This window comes from Fopius arisanus, unplaced genomic scaffold (genome assembly GCF_000806365.1).
Source record: "Fopius arisanus strain USDA-PBARC FA_bdor unplaced genomic scaffold, ASM80636v1 scaffold00050, whole genome shotgun sequence".
Classification (NCBI taxonomy): domain Eukaryota; kingdom Metazoa; phylum Arthropoda; class Insecta; order Hymenoptera; family Braconidae; genus Fopius; species Fopius arisanus.
The window spans coordinates 753,846-774,939 of NW_011887789.1; the positions used below are offsets into that span (position 1 = coordinate 753,846).

The 21,094-nt window shown below is 40.7% G+C and overlaps 1 protein-coding gene across 2 annotated transcripts in view; it reads left to right on the forward strand.

Moving 5' to 3' along the window:
• Positions 1-20,890, forward strand: part of sano (serrano) — a 52,245-nt gene extending 31,355 nt beyond the window's left edge. Inside the window, exons 1-4 of one of the 2 annotated variants that reach the window (XM_011306930.1) lie at positions 5,448-5,557; positions 6,512-8,248; positions 8,351-8,537; positions 19,350-20,890. In XM_011306930.1, the coding sequence (XP_011305232.1) occupies positions 6,606-8,248; positions 8,351-8,534 (1,827 nt within the window). In that variant the 5' untranslated portion in view covers positions 5,448-5,557; positions 6,512-6,605 and the 3' untranslated portion in view covers positions 8,535-8,537; positions 19,350-20,890. Of the gene's footprint in view, positions 1-5,447; positions 5,558-6,511; positions 8,249-8,350; positions 8,538-19,349 lie in introns of those variants that run through there. The other variant, XM_011306929.1, reaches the window with a different exon arrangement.
• Positions 20,891-21,094: the final 204 nt, after the last annotated feature.

Genomic DNA, 21,094 nt, shown 5'->3' on the forward strand with positions numbered 1-21,094 from the left:
ATGAAATTTAAATTTCCATAACTTTCTCCCCTTAGATGGAATCAAAGTCGATGTTCTGTCGATTCCAGTGACAATATTTAAATCGCAGTGCAGGTCGATAAAAATTGCGAAGAAGTGGCGGAAAAGTTTCATGGGAAAATAGTAGGAAAAAAAAAACGAATAGACAATGAGTATTTTTAGGGTTGACAAGAAGTGGAAGTATGGCGTTGAAAAAGAAGTCAACTGATGAGAAATGATCGATGATGGTGAGATCCCCCTGGCGAATCGGCAAAGACTTGTCCTACCCGTGTTACGATCGCTAAGAAAACGAGTGAAGGAACCCGCTTCTAGCAAAACAAGTCCTTGAGAACGAACACACGTTGGGGTTTTGCGAAAGGCTTTAGCAACAGCGCTCGATCTCGTTCTCCTCAATTTTACATAGGGCACTGAGAAGTCGCGCTGAAATCGCTGTCTGTTGAGGATATTCTCGGGAAAGCGAATGAGGTCCGCCATCGATGTTGATGAACTGAGATGTGTTGGATACTCTCGCTCTATTCGTCTGTGATTTTCCAAGAGAAAGTCCACAGTCTCGAGATCGCAAGTGAACTACTGTACTCCCACTGATAGTCTCTTTGTTATCAATTTTCCCTGAGTGTCTCCAGATATCCAATGAAATTACCGCATTCAATTGCAATTTTTTAATGTGAATCTAAATCGATTGGCACTTTTATCCATAATTTTATATCTTTTATTTTTTTTTTCTTTATCCACCAGAGCTAATGAATCTTTTTATTCACCAATCAACCATTCCGAAATAAACGACGCCGATAAAACATGATAATGCAGCAAAAACCGATAAATAACCGAGGATTAAAAAGTTGGCGTAAATGTTAAATTGCATACCTGAATTTTCACGGTGTAATTGGCTTGAAATGTACGATCTCAATCAGTTGGCCCATTAAATTGTCAATTTTTAATACGAACACTTGACAAGTAACCGTTTTTATTTGCCACCCCCGAAGCCCAGCGTTGGCACATATCCCAACAAGTAGATCCATAAATACTGGGGACAGACTTTATGATGCCCCGAGAGACGTAGCTCATGTAGCAAACCGACCCGTAGCTAAATCCCCTAGTGTCCCAGAGCCCACTCGCTCCAAGAAGGTGTAGTACTGCATAAAAGTAAGACCTTGGCGTTAGCTCCGACACGCGTATATTACCTAGCTCACGTATGGAGCCCGTGGATAATCGATTCCATCGTAAAATCCGCTCCTTAGACCATCCTCCATCATCTCCAAATCCCGGGGGACTTGAATAAAAATCCACTCTAAATCATTCACCTCCTGCGTGAACATTTTTTAAAACCAAAAAAAAACGCAACGTCGGGGCGAACAAATAAACATTGATTAATTTATAATGATTGGTGAAAATGATTGGCGAGTGATGCGGTATGAAATCAGCCGGAATCTGTGGCACAACGAGCATAACCAGCCGTTATCGCATATCAGATTAATTCCTGTTCCCTCTCGTGTCTCATTGATAATCAAAAATTCCACCGCACGTGAAAAATATCCATCGGTACACGCACTAGATTACAAGTAATGAGATATAAATTCAAGTTTAAACGCTTGTACAGCATCACCGAGGGTTAATGTACCCACAAATTATCAATTTCCGCACACATAATAGTGCTTAACATCGTTTGCTGTTCTTCCGGCACATTTCCGTGACGAACATTTCTATTTCCTGATGATATTCCGGGAAAATGTGCACATGCCATTTGCAGGGACATGAGCCAGAGGCTCTCGCCACCTTTGACCGAAGTCTCTGATCTCCTCGGGAATGATGATGGAGGTAGTGAAGATTGAGGAGTAAAAAAAGAGGCAAAAGGCTAAATAAAAATGGGGAAAAAGACTTGGGGATCCCTAAGTTAGAAGATCGCTCGGTATGCGGCAAGAAGATCGCCAGGTCGTCGTATGGGGTGTGTGGAAGGGCCCGAGAAGAATGTAAAAGAGAAGAGGAACTCGAAGAAGGGCAACTTCAACATTGTGGATGTGTGCAGCCAAGGGATAGGCGCCTATACTATTGGCAAAGTTATATTTAGATTCTACGTAGTTGTGCTTCTTGTTTTACATCAGCGCCCACTGCCTTCAGCTAGTCGTGAAACTAGGTGCATATACTCATCCTTCGGACGGATAATCATGGAATTTCACGGAGTTTCATCGCCACAACGAGTGCTAACATCCGGACTCTTATTTTCGATACCAATGCCCGAAGGACATTTTTATTTCATTTCATTTTTTTCTCCGTCAATTTTCCTGAATTATCCTGATTATTAGGAATTGTTTGGAAAATAATTGATAAAAAATTTTCAACTTGCCCAGATCGCAATGATGAAATTGCTTGACGTTTTTGAAGAATGTGATAAATTTCTAATATATATTTGAGGGTAATGGTGTAGTGGTAATGGTTAAATAGAGTATCCTTCATGCAGAAAACTGTAAACTGCGAGAATATGCCACTGCAATTTAGATCTCCCGAGTTGCGATATTCAAGAGGTGAATTACATGGTTGAAAATTGATCGATTAAATAACCAGCGTTTCCAAATTAAGGGTAAAGAGATCACGTATTCACGCTCGCTTCAGCTGGTGTTTATATGATGGAAGTGAATTGGTGTTGAATTTTCTCGCTTCAGGATATTCAATGAAATAAGCGGGCAATACAATAAATGACACCTCTGTTTTTTTCACCGCAATAAATAATTGGAGGATTCTTTCCTAGTTTCGAGTGGGTAATGGCGAAATACTCGCCAGAGGAGATCCAAATGAAACGGAGAAAAATCCTTTAACACTTGCATAATCACCAGATCAGACCTGGAAACAATAAAAATCTTGTCACTTCGTAGGAAATTATTATTTCCTCGATTGTGAAAATATTTCATAATTGCACGAGTCAAATTCTCGTAAATTCATTAATTGTTTTGACTCATTACGAGAAATCCTCGGCCAGTGCGAATGGATAATGAATTATTTTTCGGAAACGCTTGAATAACCGCTAATTGAACTGCAACTGTAATTACCATTTTTTGTCGCCTGATGATTTCTAAATGTAATTGATTTCCGAAATGATTCCCGTAATTTTCATAACTCGTTTGCGAAAATAAAGTGAAATTTTCATTGTAAGATATTGACTTTCAAAAGATGAGAAATCGTTCGAGGATATCATGGCGATATTTCTACCATTTCCTAATGGGGATTGACATAAAATAATTTTTTTCTCTGCATTCCAAAAAAATACGACAAAAGTGATGATTAATGCCGATCCCTGGAATCGAGACACGCAGTCTCAGCTAATCATTTATCAGGACACATGATCATCGGGATTTGATGATGAATAATTGAGGGGAGACGGTTGGATGATGATGAGAAAAGACTATCACTGCTAACCCACTGGTAGTTACACCGATACCTTCGGAAAACCAACCGAGACTGGGAATTTTTTGCTGCTGAACGACCTTTGGTGTTGTTCTTTGTTCCTATCTTTTCTGTGACTCGTCCCATTCTTGTTTGGAGCTTCTAAGGTCGACCAGGCGGATCTTCGGAGAAACCCGGGATGAGGCCCTGGATTGCGGTCGAGCCCAATTGAGTCGACTGATCGATCTCCACTTGAAAAAATTTCGGCTGAAAATTTACACATGCAAGAATTTCCAGAAAAAAAAAATCAACCTTCAGACTTGACCATCTCATGAGTAAATCATTTAAATAAATCACCAATTTCCTAATGCGAATGCGAAAAATGTGAAAATTTTGCAAACATTTGGGGAATATGATATTGTTGGGACATATTAATTTATTTTCTCAGTGTGAGTTTAATTTGAATAGTACATTTTAGTCGGTGTTGAAATATTTCCGATAAGACCGGAATAAAAGCGATGATTTTGCGGTGGAATAGCAATGGCCATTTCCTCTGCACGATATCGTGTAGAATATTCAGTGTACATCTAATCCACGCACAGGCGGACACGCATATTACGCGGACGTCCTGCTGTGATTGCCGCGTAGTTTCTAATTAATGAGCAAACTCGAGCATTCACCATATACCTTCAAATTTTTACCCGTGTTAACGAGTCACCGATTCGACGTGCAATTAATAGACGAGTATCCTCTCTCTTTCTTAATCATCAGATATTATTTACTTTTATTATCATCACTCGGTACGTTGTGCAAGCTCCTACGCGGAGATTCATGCAATGTTCAATTGATAATGGCAATCAAATTAGATCCAATGGTAGATTAAAATCCAATCTGGGGAATTAATTTAGTGTAATTTGTCTCTATCTGTATTTTGCATTGAAACTTTCACTGGTGGTTTGCAATAAGAAGATAAACACAGAGTACATCCCATTTCAAATAATCATTTCTATATGTTCTTAATCATTATCTTACCCACCACATGAGAACTACTTCCCCGAGTCACGCAATAGTTTCAATCTTTCATACCAACTACAATGAGAGAAAAATTCCATTTTCTCAACATTATCTCATTCTGCATCGAGTATCAACTTTTTAAAGTCAGGCATTAAATATTCCAAGTTCAACTCATGAAAGCATTGTCTGGAATTTTCAATTAATTAAACCATTTGTCAATGAAAAATTAGGATAAGATAATGTTGTCCCCAGAAAAAAGGAAGGAGAAAAATATGGACAATTGTCTACATATTCTTGGCTAGCGACGTAAATAACATATGGAGAAGAATAAAAATGCTCCACCGGTGTATTTATTCCCACGAAAGGGAGCCCATTCAATTCCTCAAGTTCACGGAATGGAAAAATTCATGCAAGAACAAGAAAGTAATGATAAAAGTAAAAGAGTGGAGTACCTTCTTGGCTCGGCCTTGAATGACTTTCCGTTCGTACGAGGACTGCATAACCGTTGCACCACTGCTCAGCATAGCACGCTATGCTTCCGCCATTTTGACAATTCAATTCTGCACCAAGTACTTCCTTTCTCGATCTCCAGCAAGTTGTTGTACACGACTGCGTCTTGTTTGTCGATTTTTTAAATTGCCCCTCCATTGCCAGCATTCTGTATGAAATCAATCTTCATTTCTCCTTCAGCCAGTCTAAAGAACCCTTTATGAATGGATTTTTCATTGAATATGACGAGCATGAGGTGCAATCCATCCAGTACACCGAGGTATTATATGCCTTGGTAAACACAGTCATTATAATTCAATTTAATAATAATTTGTGTGCGTACCGGCGTGTGGTGTTCATTTGATGGGAGAACACATCCGTCACGTCGACATTTTGCTTCCTACTCCGACGTGATAAGAATACACAAGAGGAATCACCGAATAACAGTGAATCATCCGAAATGACGTTTATCAATGTGTGTTTGATTAAACTCTCGGTGTCGGTTTGAGGAAATCGCTTAGTGAATTGCAGTCTTGGAAATAGTCTGCCACTGTTCGTTGTGAGTGGTATGTCTTATCGCCACTCGTAAATCTCATGATCGACGACGATATCGTGGAGTTGTCTGCCTACACGTTCACGACGGATCTCTCACCAGGGTGGCGTAAGAAATTCTTCTTTATCTCTTTTTCTCTTTATATACTTTGTGATTTATTGGTACACTCGAATTATGCCAGCCAGTCAGAATGGCTTTCACTCAACAAACTGCTAACGTAATCCTCAGGGGAATCTGTTTTCTCGCCTGTGCTTTTCCAGGGACCGTTGATATCATGATTCTCATAATATTCCATTCTGTATGCAAGAGGGAACAAATTTATTTTGCAAATACATCAGGCACTCTCAAATGTCACTACAATCGAGTCAAGACTTTCACAAGACTTCATCCAAGTCAAGGGCCAGGAGAAAAAAAAAGGGACTAATACCGAGGGAATCCAAAAAAACCATTAGAGTGTCGAATGACTTCCTAGAGGTGCGCCTGTCACGACGCCCAAGGGTCAGTGGTCACATACTTCTTATCTGCAAGTGTCCCCCGGCCATCTTGAGAAGCTACTAGAGCTACCTTTCAACTTTAGTCTTCCTCCTAACTTAATTCTAACTCCAACCACCCACACATTTTTCAAGTCCCTTATAAGTCACCGAAAGTTTTTGCTTGGCGACAGCGAGTCTCTCCTGGAAAATCAGGTTCACGTGTTCGTATGAGAGTGAGCACCTCGGTGCGAAAAGGGAATCCAATGGAAAACTAGTTGGTGAACATGGACGGTATTGACCCTCAAGGCAATTAAATTTCGCAGAGTTCCAACTTGAACAAACTTTAACACGCACTGCCGCAAGCCAACATGAGAGTCGTGGTTGAATGGTCTTTATAGAGAGCGGGGCACAACACTACGTGAGGGGACTAGTTAGGCCGGGCTTTATTTTAATAAAAATCATCGAAACCGGTCCCTAATTGCTACCCCGAACTCCACCAGTATTCGCTCATGCTGCTGTATTGATAACTCTGTTGAAATCATCAATGAAATGTAACTAAACCAATGAAAATGTGTAATTGTTTTTGCAGATGGGGACTCGCTATCCGCGACGCTCAGAGCAGCAAGACGAGAAGAGTGCGGAGATTTTTTTGATGAAAAACTGAGGTGATCACGCATGTTGGGATGGCAGCAACCGATGGTCAAATAGTAGTTGCTGCGGCGCGATGGGCGGACGAATCGACATATCTCCGTGAATTTGTCACAAAATATCGTTTACCAGCGGTTATAAAAATAACAAAAGGCCAGTATGGTGGCTTTGGTGTGCCAACACTACCAGCACCGAGTCTCCAGAGTACAGCTCTCCTGGTATCAGCTGGAAGAAGACGGAAGATTGTCGCCCAAGCGGTGAAAATAAAGGAAGGTAGACGAGTCGTTGGAATCGGACCGAGACTCGCAATACCAGACTCTTACTCAGGATACTTTGAAATTCTGAGTGAAGAGGGTAGAGCTGTTCGTGGAATAGAATCAGTCAACGAGCTGTCACGAAGATGTCCAGAGGAAGGTGCACTAGTGAGAGAAACAATTCGGGGTATAGCCTGCAAGGTTGAGGATTCTGGTAATGTTGTGGCCGAAGGGAGTAGAACACTAACAGCTGGTGAGACTATAGTGGCAGCTGGTGAGGTGAGTCTTGCAAGTCGCGGTAGATTTTTACGTTGTGTTGACAGTCGTGGTGACAATATTCTCCTGAGTATGGATCAACGTGGTCGATTCAGTGCCCTAGCTAGAGAGGACAACATAAGCGGTGTGCATACGGCTCGTGCATTGCTCTGTAAACGGCTGCCACTGACAGTACGGTTAGTCCATGGTCAGCCACCTCGAGGTCTCAAGTCATCCTCACAATTTCTACCCGAGTTGAGGCTACTCTCGACGTTTGAGGAGGAGCACGTGTTCGCTCTACCACTGCAGAGGGAAGGGGCTGCGATAGCATTGCCCCTTGCAGCACCACTCAAGCTTGTCAAAGCGAGAAACGAGGATGCATTGAGGTCGATGACGGAATTTACGAGATTGGTTGATAGAGCCTCAAGACTGGTCGCTGACGTTGCCGATAGGGCGCACGTACTCGACGGTAGACTCGGTGAGAGCAAGCAAAATAGACAAACAAGGAGCGCCGGCTTTCTCAGGAGATCCGCTAGTTCAGACAGTGCAAATCATCATCGTCATTATTATCATAATCATTATCATCACAATCATCACAGTAGCCACAGTTATCGGGATGAGAATCGAGTGCCACCTTCATACACTGAGGATTACGATGAGATTGATCAGATTTATGATTATGTTCGGGGCTTTGCACCACTGCCCAAGAGTGTCAGATCACCATACGAGAGTCCAAACAATAATACTAACCAGAATACAAGTCCACCACTCACTCCTGTCACTGTTACGATTGCACCGATGCTTGATGATCGGCCAGAACCACCGCCCATCGAGACCATACCAACCAAGAAATTGCAGGCGGAGAAGAGAACTCGACGGGCTGTCAAGGAAACACCAATGCCTAAAGTCGAGAAACCACCACTGGCTAAACTCTATGTTAAGAACAGTGGAACACAGCGAGGCCGTCCACTCATACGGCAAAAGAGTGCATCACCACTCAAGGAAACACCGCCGGGCTTCAAAGGAGGATCACCTCTCTTCAATATACGCTACAAGAGTCTCACCAATCTTCAACAGGCCATGGAACTCGATGGTACACTCGATTCAAGTCATTCTGGTGGAAGAACCTCCGGTGATTCCGGGGCAGGCGCTAAACTGCCGGAGAAAAGGTACTCCTCAATGATTTCATTTGAAATTTCACGTGAAAATACTTCCATGTAGCCTATAATCCACTTGATGAAAAAAAAAAAAAAAAAATTGGCTATTCACAGATCGCGACGACTGAGTAGACCTCGATCCCTGACCAATCTCGTTTGGGATCTGCGGGGTGCCAATGGAGCAAGACCCGAAACTCCACCACCAGTGACAGCATCACCACTAGCACCAACCAAGTGTGGACCAAGATTGGCAGTGACAGTTATTGCTCCACGACGCGTTGGCACGCTCTACCTCTAACTCGTGAGTTCATTTTTCATCTAGCAACAATTTATTATCCACTTACAACGTTGTCGCCCCTATCTATCCTTTAATTGCGATTCTTATCGCTCATTTTTCCATTGTCACCTTCGACATATACCCCAGATGATTAAAATAAAGTTATGTGCTTATTCGGTTTACAGGGTGTTATAAAGACTTTATAGTAGTTACTTCCTCATTGCAACCGGTTACTCTGATTTGTTCCTCCGCTATGTGTCTATTTCGTGCATATCTCGTCATTTTATCGCCGAGTGGTGCCACTGCCAATCTCCCAGCGTCTTAACTTATTCCGAGATTCATTTTTCCCTTTTTTTTTTTTCATTCTCTTTCCAACAGCAGCAGAGCATCCTTTTACGCGAGAATTATCGAGATTTAACTTTAATTACAAATCAATGAATACATTCCCCGGAATTTTCCTCATTACACACTATCGATTTTTACGAGATAATCGAACTGAAATCAACATACCACGATCAATTCGAATCGAATGATCTAGAGATGAAAACTATCATTGACTTAAGGATTTGTCCAGGAAACTTGAGAGAGGAGAGATGACACTGGCTGGGGTTTTCCTACCAGGGAAAAATATATATATTTTTTTTTATGAGGGTGCTCTCAGTATGAGTGTTGATAACTGTCAGTCATGCTGAGCCCCCAACTGCCAACAGTTAAGTGATAGTTGTGGGGTAATCTACCTTAGCCAATGGTACATGTCGCAACAATTCCCCACGTAATTAATCGCTTTCCTTCCTCGCTCTATCTCGCATATTTTCAGTATTACGGGGCTCCTGCAAAGCGTTTGTCCCTCGTTCGAGCGAGGGAGAAGAGACTCTTGGATTTCACGAGTCATTCTGTAGGCACTTATCGCCTATTGTCCGCCTACGGATGACTCTACTGACTCACTGCTTGACGATTCTTTTCACCCATTTAATCACGAGGGCACGTGAAAGCTGGCAAAAGTATCGAGGGGTAGAGAGGGAAAAAATTGGATTCAGAGGGATGTGTCTATCCGCCAACACGCGAAAATTTTTATTATTTTTCTCTTGTTTATTCTGTCTTTTGGATTTTTACTGTGGGACAATGGTGTCGGTGTCGCTGTCGCTGTAGGAGTCATCGCGAGAGCACTTTAATATTCATCGTATCACTTCCTCAATGCCTCCATTTTTCAAATCTATTTTCGTCTGAGGCAACAGTAATTACAATGAAATTAGCGAACTAACTGTCATAAACATAACGAATACCGTGAAGCGATAGAAATAGCACGTTATGGTGTACCTAGGGTTGGGTACTATGCAGAAGTTGTAATGAAGTGGTAGTGGTTACACGTTACGCTCCAACAGGCCGATCAGCCTCAGCTAAAGCTCAGCTACTGGTATCCGCCCACGCACAAATGCACGGATCATACGCTCAATCGATATCTCATGTACAGAAAAAAAAAACAGTTTGCTCGTGAAATGAAATTAAATAAAAATAGTCGATGTTGGATAAGAATTTGCCAACTAGAGATACAGAATTTGTACTCTAAAGGGAATAAATATTTTTACATCTGTACACCCGGACAAATTCGTTGAGCTCAATTGCTATTTCATTTACTCATCGGGACCGCCGTTTGGGTAATCATTTCTCATGTTTTATGCTGCGTGTATATGTCCGGGCAATTATAATTTACAAGCCGCTTGCCGAGTTGTACCGAGATGTGGGTACTTGGGCCCTTCTCTGTATCGATATCTATCTGTGTAGAATGGGATTATACACGTGTGGCTTCGGGGCGTGGGTGTGTGCGATCCATAGAAACTGCATTAGTCGAGATGTTAACTTGGTGGAAACGAATCCGGGGATGTCGTGGGGAAGAAATATTTCATGGTAAATTTATTTACTGCTAACTGTTACCACTCGCACTCGGCTCTCATAATCAGAGCTTTAATTTTCATGGAAAAATCCGCGGACCACTCTCTCCTCTCTCCACTTACAACTCGTCGGCAAGTCAATTGAAAATAATAATAAATAATGTGACAAATATTGTCCTGGACCGATGACTTTTCTCGAGTTACTCAACCAAGAGCAGATTGATGGACCACGCCTGAGGAATTAGCTGATTAAAACGGCACCGGTGCTACTTAACATCCGCTTTGGGCTTCTTCTGGAATCACGTGTCCATTTTGCCGGGGGAATTCATCGCAGTAGCCAACATCTCCTCGATAGTTTCAATGTTCCGTGTTCTCAGTGGATAGGTGAACAACCTGATCCCAAGATCCTCTCATCGACATTATATAGACGATAATGAAAGCCCTCGGTCAATCTTCCTTCCATCGCATGTCATTTATATTTTATATAATGTTATATAAAATTCTCAATTCCATGAGACTTTGTCCACTGATTTTACAACCCTCTTGCGTTTGTGGAAATAAAATTTATTATCTACCATAACGTTGAGGAAACGTATGTGCGATTGTCTCACACAATGCGGAGACAATAATGTATGCAACGATAACGCGTTCCTTCAAACGCGTCGAATCATTCTCAGAAGTGCGGTTGGTGGGTGGTCGCTGGAAATCTTTATGGTCGTGTCGTGGCTCCAGTCAATGCGAGCATATCCATTATTTATTATAGATGATCGCTTACTTTTTTTCAGTTTCCAATGGAACCATCGTCACCCTCAAAATCAGCATCCCCTATTTTTTTCGGTCAAGAGATTTTGAAGAATATGATATCGAGAGAATGCATGAGGACATCCGCCCAACGAGATCCCTCGATAGTCCAATGGCAAACGCCAAGGGCGTACATCTCCGTAATACGTTTTACCCCATAACGGTATCACGGGTGCTTAAGTAACTCGCGGATACAAGTGCTCCAGAGATTGGTTCACTCGTATTACTGTCATTAAATAATTGCACAGGTCCAATGCATCATCAAGGAATATTATTCGTCGAATTGTCGTATGAAGATGTCGGCCTCTGGCTGAATAACCAATAATTACTTCCACTGTTTGCTATTTTTTTTTATTTCAAACAAATTCGAGAAATAACATTTCCAGAGAATATTCTATATTTGAGTTAATATTCCCTGTAATTTATGTTTTCTCTCTGAATGAAGAATCTAGTTAGCACCGAGAATCCCTGCAATTAAGGATTATTTTTTCCATGAATAAGAAATCTTTTTCGCAGTGAACAAAATTTCCGAGGATTACCACATAAACAGGCCGACAAAACTCGGCAAATAATTAAAACATGTAAATAACCCCCATTAATTCAAACTCTATAAATGCCCAAGCGATGAGAAGCGAGGAGTGAAAAAAGTAGTTGACAACGTAAACGTGGCAAAAAGGGCTGAAACCCGAGTATAAGACAACTCCTTACTTCAAGCGAGCGTGAGCCATAGAAATGCCCACTCAACGGCCGTCTTTCTTGCATTCATCGAATGGAAATCACGGCATGGTAATTGCATGTTTCATTTCCCATAAGAAATCGTTACGCGCGTTTCTCCAATCATCATTGTAACGCTAAACTATCCAGAAGCCATTGGGTATTGTCGTATGAGCCTCGGTGAAACCGACAGCTGCTTGTTAGTCCTTCCTGCTAAACTTCAATTTCTCATTCCTCCAAACAGTAAAAAAAAAATCATTACTGATTACCTACTCAAAAAAAAAAACCTCAATATTTTTCCAACACCAATTTGAAAATAAATTCATAACACAATACAACCTAAATAAATAAATTAGTGGAGAAATTTGAATTATCCATTAAATCCAAAGAATCTCACACATTATTATAGAATGATGAAAAAAAAAAATTGCTGTGCATCCGCAGCTGCAGAATCCGCCTATAGCGAGACCGCGGTAGGCAGATGCAGCTAATGCCCGCTGCACTCATCGATATATCGATCGATTCTGCGATCATCGCCTTTAGAAATCTAAGATTCAGTATCAGCTCTATGTATTAAGGATTGACTCCACAGTACATACCCCGGAATTCACGGAAATACGACTGTATGGGCATTAATCCTTCCAATTGATTTGCAGAATAAAAAAAAAATGGTACGGAACGGAGAAAATGCGGTAGAGGTTTTGCTCCACGCCTTGTACATTGCCTCGGGCATAACCAATATATCGATAGCTCTTCTCACTGGTTTCCCTCGACATTACGTGGGAGTATGAAGAATTCTGCGCCTTGACCATGCAACTTGATTCTATGAATGCATTTTTCATGTTAATTTTTACCTGATGAGAGACTATTGAGCCCCCGCCCATCAAATTTCACTCCATCAACATCAGATACTTATTATCGACACAGTCTCATTGAATTCGATCTATCATAAAGTATTTTTATTAAAAATCAAATTAATTTTTGAGGCATTCAGAGAGACATGCATCTTCCATGTTCTCACACATGTGATAACAGTTCAAACTAGACATTTCCCTCCACCTTCCGTATTTGAGACTTGAAAACGTGAAAGTCGTGCACACCCAACGAAAGCGAGATCAGGTCGAGGAAGCGGCTCAGAGACGAAGGTAGCAAAACCCAGATTACACCGACGTTTAATCCGACCTTTAACAGTTAGAATAGTGCACCCCTCGCTCAATCGAATTTATTGTTGTCTAGGATTACGACTCACCCGGAAGGCCAGACAGCCACTCAAGTGGGGGAGGGTATTTATACATTACTTAATCGCACGAATTGCTGAATTGAGTGGCGATTCGTGAAATAGTTTTGCGGTGGAGAGAAGCCGCTCTCCAGGTCGTACATTGCGCTAGACTCGTTACATTCATTGAAGGAAGGGGCAATGTATAAAGATTCATAAGTACCTGACTTGTGCATCCAACTCCGCCCCGTCATCGTGAGAATTAGAAATTATCGATAGTTCGATTATACCCCTCCCTTGAAAATTGCTTCCGGATGATTCTTAATCTGGTTCTGCCCCGTGGGATTTATAATGAATTAGTCGACGGTGCAACTTTCTCGTTGGGGGAAAGTTCGCTGGGTCCGATGTATCTCCATTTTCCATTGATTCACAATGTATTATTAATCGGGATGTATATTTTTTTTCAATATTTTCTTTTACGGTGTTCCTTCGATTGATGATATCATCATCTCACGAGTCCCGGGCATGTAATGTGTATCAAAAGCAATGAAAACATGATGCCTTCGGGAGGCATTATCTTCGGAGGAAGGCAGGTCTCACGTCGCTGCGAATTGCAGGTAATTACGGCTTGATGAACGTATCCCGACCTTCGGTGGAGATGTGGATGAGGTGAAGTGTGCAACCTCTGGTGGATCGTCTATTGTCTTGCTAGGTATTCCAGGCAATTCATTGGGAATGTGATTTTCTCAGGAGAAATTTCAGGAATCACCACTGTCGAATTTCATCCCTCCCATCCTCTCCCATTTTTTCGTGAGACATTTGCAAATTTAAATTCACAAAATTTCGACTCGTGACATGGATAAGTGTCAAGATGAGAAATTATTGAATTCCTCATTTACACTGAGCAGAGATGGAACATTCACTGCCCTGGGGATGTGCCTTCCAGAAATATTGTAAAATGATAAGTCTGGGTGAAGAGCATCAATTCTCGTCTGAAATATATATTAGTCCGGAGTGTGTGTGGGCGGTGAGGAACAAAGAAGAATTCAACATCGGAGAGCAGTGATGTCTAATATGTCACAGGGTAGTAGTGCATTGTGTCGCCATTGTCAGTGGCTCAGAGAAATCCTAGAAGGCACACAAAGCGCATTGTTGCAATATAGTTCGACCTAGATCACATACACGAGAAATTGAGACATGCTGCACTGTCCGAGGGCATTACCATTCTCACCTCACTAGGAAGGTACCGCATAACCGTTTCTCAATTTTTAACGTACAGCATCATGGGCACATGTTGATGTCTCGATGTCTGGTGTGCAACTCGGTATAAATATGTACCATAAACCATCGTCTATATACGGATATATCCAGCAAATTGTGTGGCTGTGTATCAGCATGTATTGAATGCCAACGAGTTAAATAAAAGAGGCACCAAAGAATGGTTGGGATCATCCTAACACAGCGTCACAGCGTGCACCAATACAAGGTTTTCCTGTACTCATTAGCCGACGTTTATCCGGCAAAACCAAGAAGGGACTACGAGGTACCGTGGCTTTGGCGGAAGGATCGATCGACGCGTCCAATGACCCTCAACCATTGCACAATCCCATCCGATATACGCCTTTTCTACCGTTTGCCCCCCCCCCCCCCCCCGAGATTATTCGCCAATTTAATACACCTCTTTTTCCATTTCCCAATTAATTACCACAATGTTTTTTTTTTCAATAAATTCGTGATACGTTTAAAATTCAAATTCAACACCGTTCAGATAACAACGAAATTAATATTTTTTAAGCATACAACTGTAGTTGTAATAATTGCTGCCCGGAAAGATTTCAATCGATAAATGTAACAGCGTTCTCAATTAAAGAATCACTGTTTTCTTAATTATTCAAACATTCACCGAGTGATTGTTAATAATCTAATATATTTATGCTAATGGCAGATGAATAAATTTGAATTGCTGTGTATACTGGGTGTACGAGAGATGGATGGTAAAATTCGGGGACACGGGAAATGACGAGTAAAACGGAAATCCCAGTGCTTTTCACACCAAAAAACCGCTCCTTTGATGAGAAAATTCTACAATTGGAGTTATTGCCACGTTTTTATTCTATGAGCTTGTTAGTCGCCTCATTATCCTCCTTTTACGTTGAAATTTCCTTATAAATTTATTTTCCGAGGTGATCCTATCAGGTTGATGAAGTCGAACCCACAACCGAGCGGTGGAATGACGACCGGAAAAGATGAATCCACGTCTTTCAAACGAAACTGAAATTCCGTGGCCCTCTCTCCAGGGGCGTTGACCCATGTCACTCCCAGGAACTTCGAAAATTCTCGGTTTTATTCTAATGTGTCATGCCGCCCCGGGGTATCCGTCTATTTATTTTTCTCCATCTAATGCAATCAATGGGTTGAACCCAAGCTGTCTCATCTCGATTATTAATTCGTTTAAAAATCCCAGGACTTAGGCTGTACTTCTTAAATTTAAATGAGGGAGAAATAATTGTTTTATTTTATATCATTTTTTATTTTACAAAGTTTCACTGAAAAAAATTTACAAAATTTAATTATTTCATATTCGATTTTCAAGATGAGTTTGAAAATTTCAGGTTTTTGTAAGCATTGTCAATAAAAATAGAATTTTAATTCTATAATTAAAAATTTGCATGATCACAGATGAATCTGGAGAAATTGGTAATATATTTGAGTGTTTGGCAATATAATACACGCGGAGTTAACAGCTGAAATGTAGTGCATGGGGGGCATTACCCGGGACCAGCGGAAGGTTGTTGCCCTTGGACTCGGGGCCATCCTAAATCCGCGGTTTTTTTTTCTTATATATTTTTATTCCATCCTCTCCTTTTCCTACCGCCGAAGTTTCGGTAATGAACCCATTGTTGAGTGAGTGCTCGTACGTTTCATTCTTACGTTAATACACGCACATATTCCCCCTCGAGATTCCTCCTCGTATAGTTCCCCGTCTTTCTCCTTTGCGATTGCAATCCACCGACGATACAACGACGATTCAACGACGCGCCGTCCCGACGGCTTGTATTATCTTTCTTTTGTGTTTTTTACACCTCTCTGTCTCCTTTCGCTGCACTCTTACAAAGAAAATAACCTCGACTAGGAATTTCAAATTCAAAGGAATTGCAGAGAAAAATTATGTGTTAATATAATATATATATAATATGTAAACATCCATATGTATTTGCCCATGTAACCAGCAATTTACGGTCTTTCCAAAAAAGACAATCCATTGAGAAGTTAGTCGCTAATTTATCCACAATTGGTGCTATTATTTTTATAAAAAAAATGCAATTATCCACTTGTTGTTCTGAAATACGGGGTAGAGTCGATCGTGTGAAACACGTGACATCCTCTCCTCGGAGGTGGGTGTCCCACACCGTTAACCCGAGGAACAAGCAATGTTCCCTTTGATTACTAAACACAAATGGATATCAGCTGAACTGTTTCTCTTCCGATTACTCGATTTTTTCATTAGAAGGTATCGGTATCGCTGGGATCGAAGATAATGCGAATGTACCTTTCATTTTGCAAAACACAATACCGATTTACAAATAAAATTCTCCTCCAGTGATTGACCATTACTGAATTGTCAACGATTTTTCAAACCGATAATTAATATTTCCATAATTGTAATAAAATTTTCAAGTCTTGACTTTCGGACTTGGAGAGACTATTGTTCGGATGGATGTTGTAGTGGCGGTGCCCTTAGAATCACATGTGGAATATGAATATGAATATGAATATGAATATGAATATGAATATGAATATGAATATGAATATGAATATGAATATGAATATGAGGGTACCCGCAGGCGTGGGTCGGCTTTATTCATTTCCTCGTGCGGTTTCTCGTGGTCTATTCGTTTGTTGTATACAAACCCAGTGGCGTAGAACTGACGAGAGATTCCTATATAACGAATCACACCCACGCCGTCACTTTTTTAACATCCACTCGCCTTCGTAGTTTCAATGTTCAATGGGTACATGGCACACCCTTAATCCAGTGTAGAATCCCCCTCGTCGATTCAGCCGTGAAAATGGCGTGCGCCTTCACACTAATTCCGTTTCTAAATCTCAATTCATGTATTTAAAACAGACAATATTATTCCTCTTATTTCATTTGAAAATGGTAAATCGCGAATCGTCGTAATTTGCAATCATTGGGAAGCGCTAAATTTTGGAACCTAAAAATTGATAAATATTTTGTCGCGTTCCCAAAAAATGGTGCTGCGTCACTGGCTATGATAATAAGTCTGCACTCATGCGGTGCAGTATTGTGAGAGGAATCATGAAGGGGCGACAGAAAAAAAAAAATGCCGAAGGGTTATTGTTTCGGAGAAAGGTGAGCACCGGTGTGCGACGTGTACACGTGTCCCTCGCGGAGACCATCCTGTCGATATTTTTCTTTGGAATTTAAAAAAACATTAAAATGTGTATGGGTGAATGGAGAGAAGGTCCTTTGGGCGAAATTAGTGAGAGAGATGGGGGACTTGAAGATGGCTGAATAAATGGAGTGTTCACCCTGTAGGTGGGTGGGGGACGCGTGCCTCGTACGCGAATACGCGTGTCCAGGGTGAAATTGTGCGAAACTTCATGACTATGAAGTACAGAGTTAGCAGATATTTTCAAAGAATAAAAATCACGAGAACATCTGTGGAGCAGGTGTTCCCTCGATAATACTCGGTGCGGTTTGCATACCAAATGTGTGTTATTGGGAAAGAACTTCCTGATTGATTTTTGTTCTCTCCAGTAGAGCAAAACCGTGTTTACGTCTGTTCTTCTGCTCTTCACAACTGCAAGGAATTCCAATTTCGATTTCGCCATCTTTCCATTTATTTTAAACCAGAGCAAAAACTCTTATCGTCCATGCCAGTGTAAAATAATGATGAATCATTAAAATTTTCCATTTTTCATATAATATGGGATGAGTATTTTTTATTGAAAAAACGTCTGGCATCTGCGTGGACATTTCTACAGTTAAATAAAATGTGGTATTGGCATGAAGGCAAATGCTCTGGGTGCTACTCAGACGAGCATGATGGACGGTGTATTCCACGTGGGATACGTAATGTGCGTGGCAAAAGAGGCTGTACCAAACGGAAGATGATAATAGTGTACAAGTCTTTCAATCTCGTGCTCTTCGTCTATGCCTCGTAGGGCGGAAGTACGTAGAGAAATACTCAATTACACCCTGAATCACGCAACTTGTCTGTCAATGTGCCATATACAATCACAAGAAACTTCAGGCGAAAAAGTGAACATCGTAAACCAACAAAATGGCACTATTACAGGGATTACGTGTGTATCTGCGTGGATAATTTCATGTGTCATATGTCCACTTCGTACGGGGAAAAATGACAAATAAAAAAAAAACCATCACCAAAACGTCGACTATGAATGGGCGTGAAAATGGGAGAAAATCTCCATTGAATTTCTCATTCATCTGGAAGGTTCACAGAAATTAATGGAATTTATGATGAATTATGCGAAAATTTAATGTCACGTTATTTTCCGTGTAAGGAATTTCGTGGGGTTCAATTTTTCTATTCATTCTTTTGAAAAGTAGATTTTTTTATTCAAGCTAATCAGTAGTAATGATTTTTTAGAGTGGAAACGATGGGATCAGTCGAATAATGAGCCAATCTCTGTAGGATCAGCGGAAGAGGCTGGAGATTATCGTTCTAGCTCATTAAATTATGCTAAGACGATTGGTCCGGTCACCTCAGCCAATAATTTCCCGTAATTTAATAAACTCACCCTCTGTACTTGAAAACCTGATACAAGTGTATCATGCAGTCCCTGGAAATCTCCTCGGTGGGAGATTCCGAGTGGAATTGAACACACGCACAGGGAGTGAATTTATCGTTGGGGACTTGGATCACAGGAGTCACTGTTATTACTGACAGTTTGATGGTATCTTTCACGTATGGAGGAAGGGGTAATGATGATAGTCAACGCTCAGTCGATTACAGAATGCCAATGGCCCCCGTATGCATCTGCCCCATTGAAATCATTTTTTTGTCTCAAGCCTTCTCAACTTTTTCATGTTCCCATGAAGATGATCCCACCATTCCCAGCATTAAAATCACAAAGACGATACTTTTCACAATTTCATTTTCAATTTCCTCTTAAATTTTTTCACTCGATTGATTTCCTAATTGACAACTTCCTTATCCGTTGCAGATTCGACAAACGAAGGAATGTCGAGGGTATCAGAGCGCCCAAACGGATCTCCAGGATGGCGAATCAATGGAAAATAGTCCAGCGCCAGAGGAAACGTCAATGACAGGGAAATTGACCATAAAAAATACAAGAGCCTCACGATAGTTTGAATAAGACAGCTCCAACAGGTCGAAAATAAAAAAAAAAATTAAAAAACTGCTCATCCGTACTGAAAGAGAAAAAAATGATTGGACGAAGGAGACCATATCACATCGAGTGATCATGAATTTGTTGAAATGCATTTTGGTTGAGCTGTCAGAAATGCCATAATAATGACCAAGTTTTAATTTGTGGTTGTACTTAAGTCATACCCTCTACACGATAAGCCTTTTAGCGTTTCTTTACACAAAACGGCTACGCTGGCATTCCATTATCAGAGAGTGTCTCATAGTTTTTGTTTCTTATTCATCCGCAATTGCAGAATATCAAATGATTACAGAGTCGATCTCCTTTCCCTTTTCTCCCTCTCCACCCCCTTTCCTCCTTCATCCCTTTTTTTTAATTTTTTTTTTATTCCAAAACGTACATCCCCCATTACCGTTATGTTAACTCTTGAACCTTAAGGGAAACAGTGTGATACGAACAAAAGTAAATTACATATCCATTAGAGGAATGAACAGCGAGGTTTACGATGCTTAATACTAGAAATCATCGGGAGAAAAAAGAGAGAAAAACGGGAGAAAAATGTTAAGATTGAGGGAATCAAGCAAGGCTGACTCATTCAATCCAGTGGTCCCATCGGAATAATCAAATTCATTTTGATAATTGTGGACGAACGATAAATTTTATCACAGAGTGAAAAATACTTTTTCATTTTTGGAATGATGTCGAAAATTTAATGGGAGTAGAAAGATTCATGGATTATTCGAATTTAAATTTAATTGAAGTGTAAGAATGAGGGAAAATTAATGATTTATCTCTGTGATCCCTCGGGATTTGGGACCACGATGATAAAACACTCACGGCCAATATTAATTTTCGGTATCCGGGCCTTAGTCTCATTTTTGTGATTATTATAGAGGTACATTATCGTTTAATGTAGTTTAGGCTAGGCTTTTTTAATTGTATGAATGCATCGGAAACATTTCAAAATGAGCTAGAATGTGGTGTGGACATTTTGTCGGCCAGTCGGTGGCATTTCGTCGTTGTTAGCAGTAGAGAATGGAAAATTCACGATTAAAGTCAAGTGGCCTTATTAAACAATAAAGAAAAGTTAGAGGAATTGCAGGAAGCCCTAAAAATCCATAGCAAAAAGGTAAAAGTTGACAAGTTCACAGGAATCGAAGGGAAATATCGAAATTTTTGTCAGGACCTCTTTTACCGAGTGCAATTAGAGCTACAAAAAAGTTCCTCCACAAATTTTGGTGTATCCCTTCATTCGGAGTTATTCTCTTGTTACCCTTTTACCTGTTTGCTGAAATATCTGTTCCACTGCTCCAGAATGAGTAAATTTTATGTGGGAATTTCAGTACGAGAGAGAACGCACGTGAGAGAAAAAAAAAGTTAGAGATAACGGTAACGATAAGCTCCAAGTTAACTGATAAAATAATTGTTCAGTTTAAGATATCCAGTTGCATTAAGTAATGGTTTTTTTTTTCCTATGATTTTTTTTTCTGTGACGAAGGCACTCGGTCCCCTTTACGATTGAACTCTGTGCGATGTAATTATTCCATGTGAATGGGTATTTCGTGCTCCGATGTTCTCAG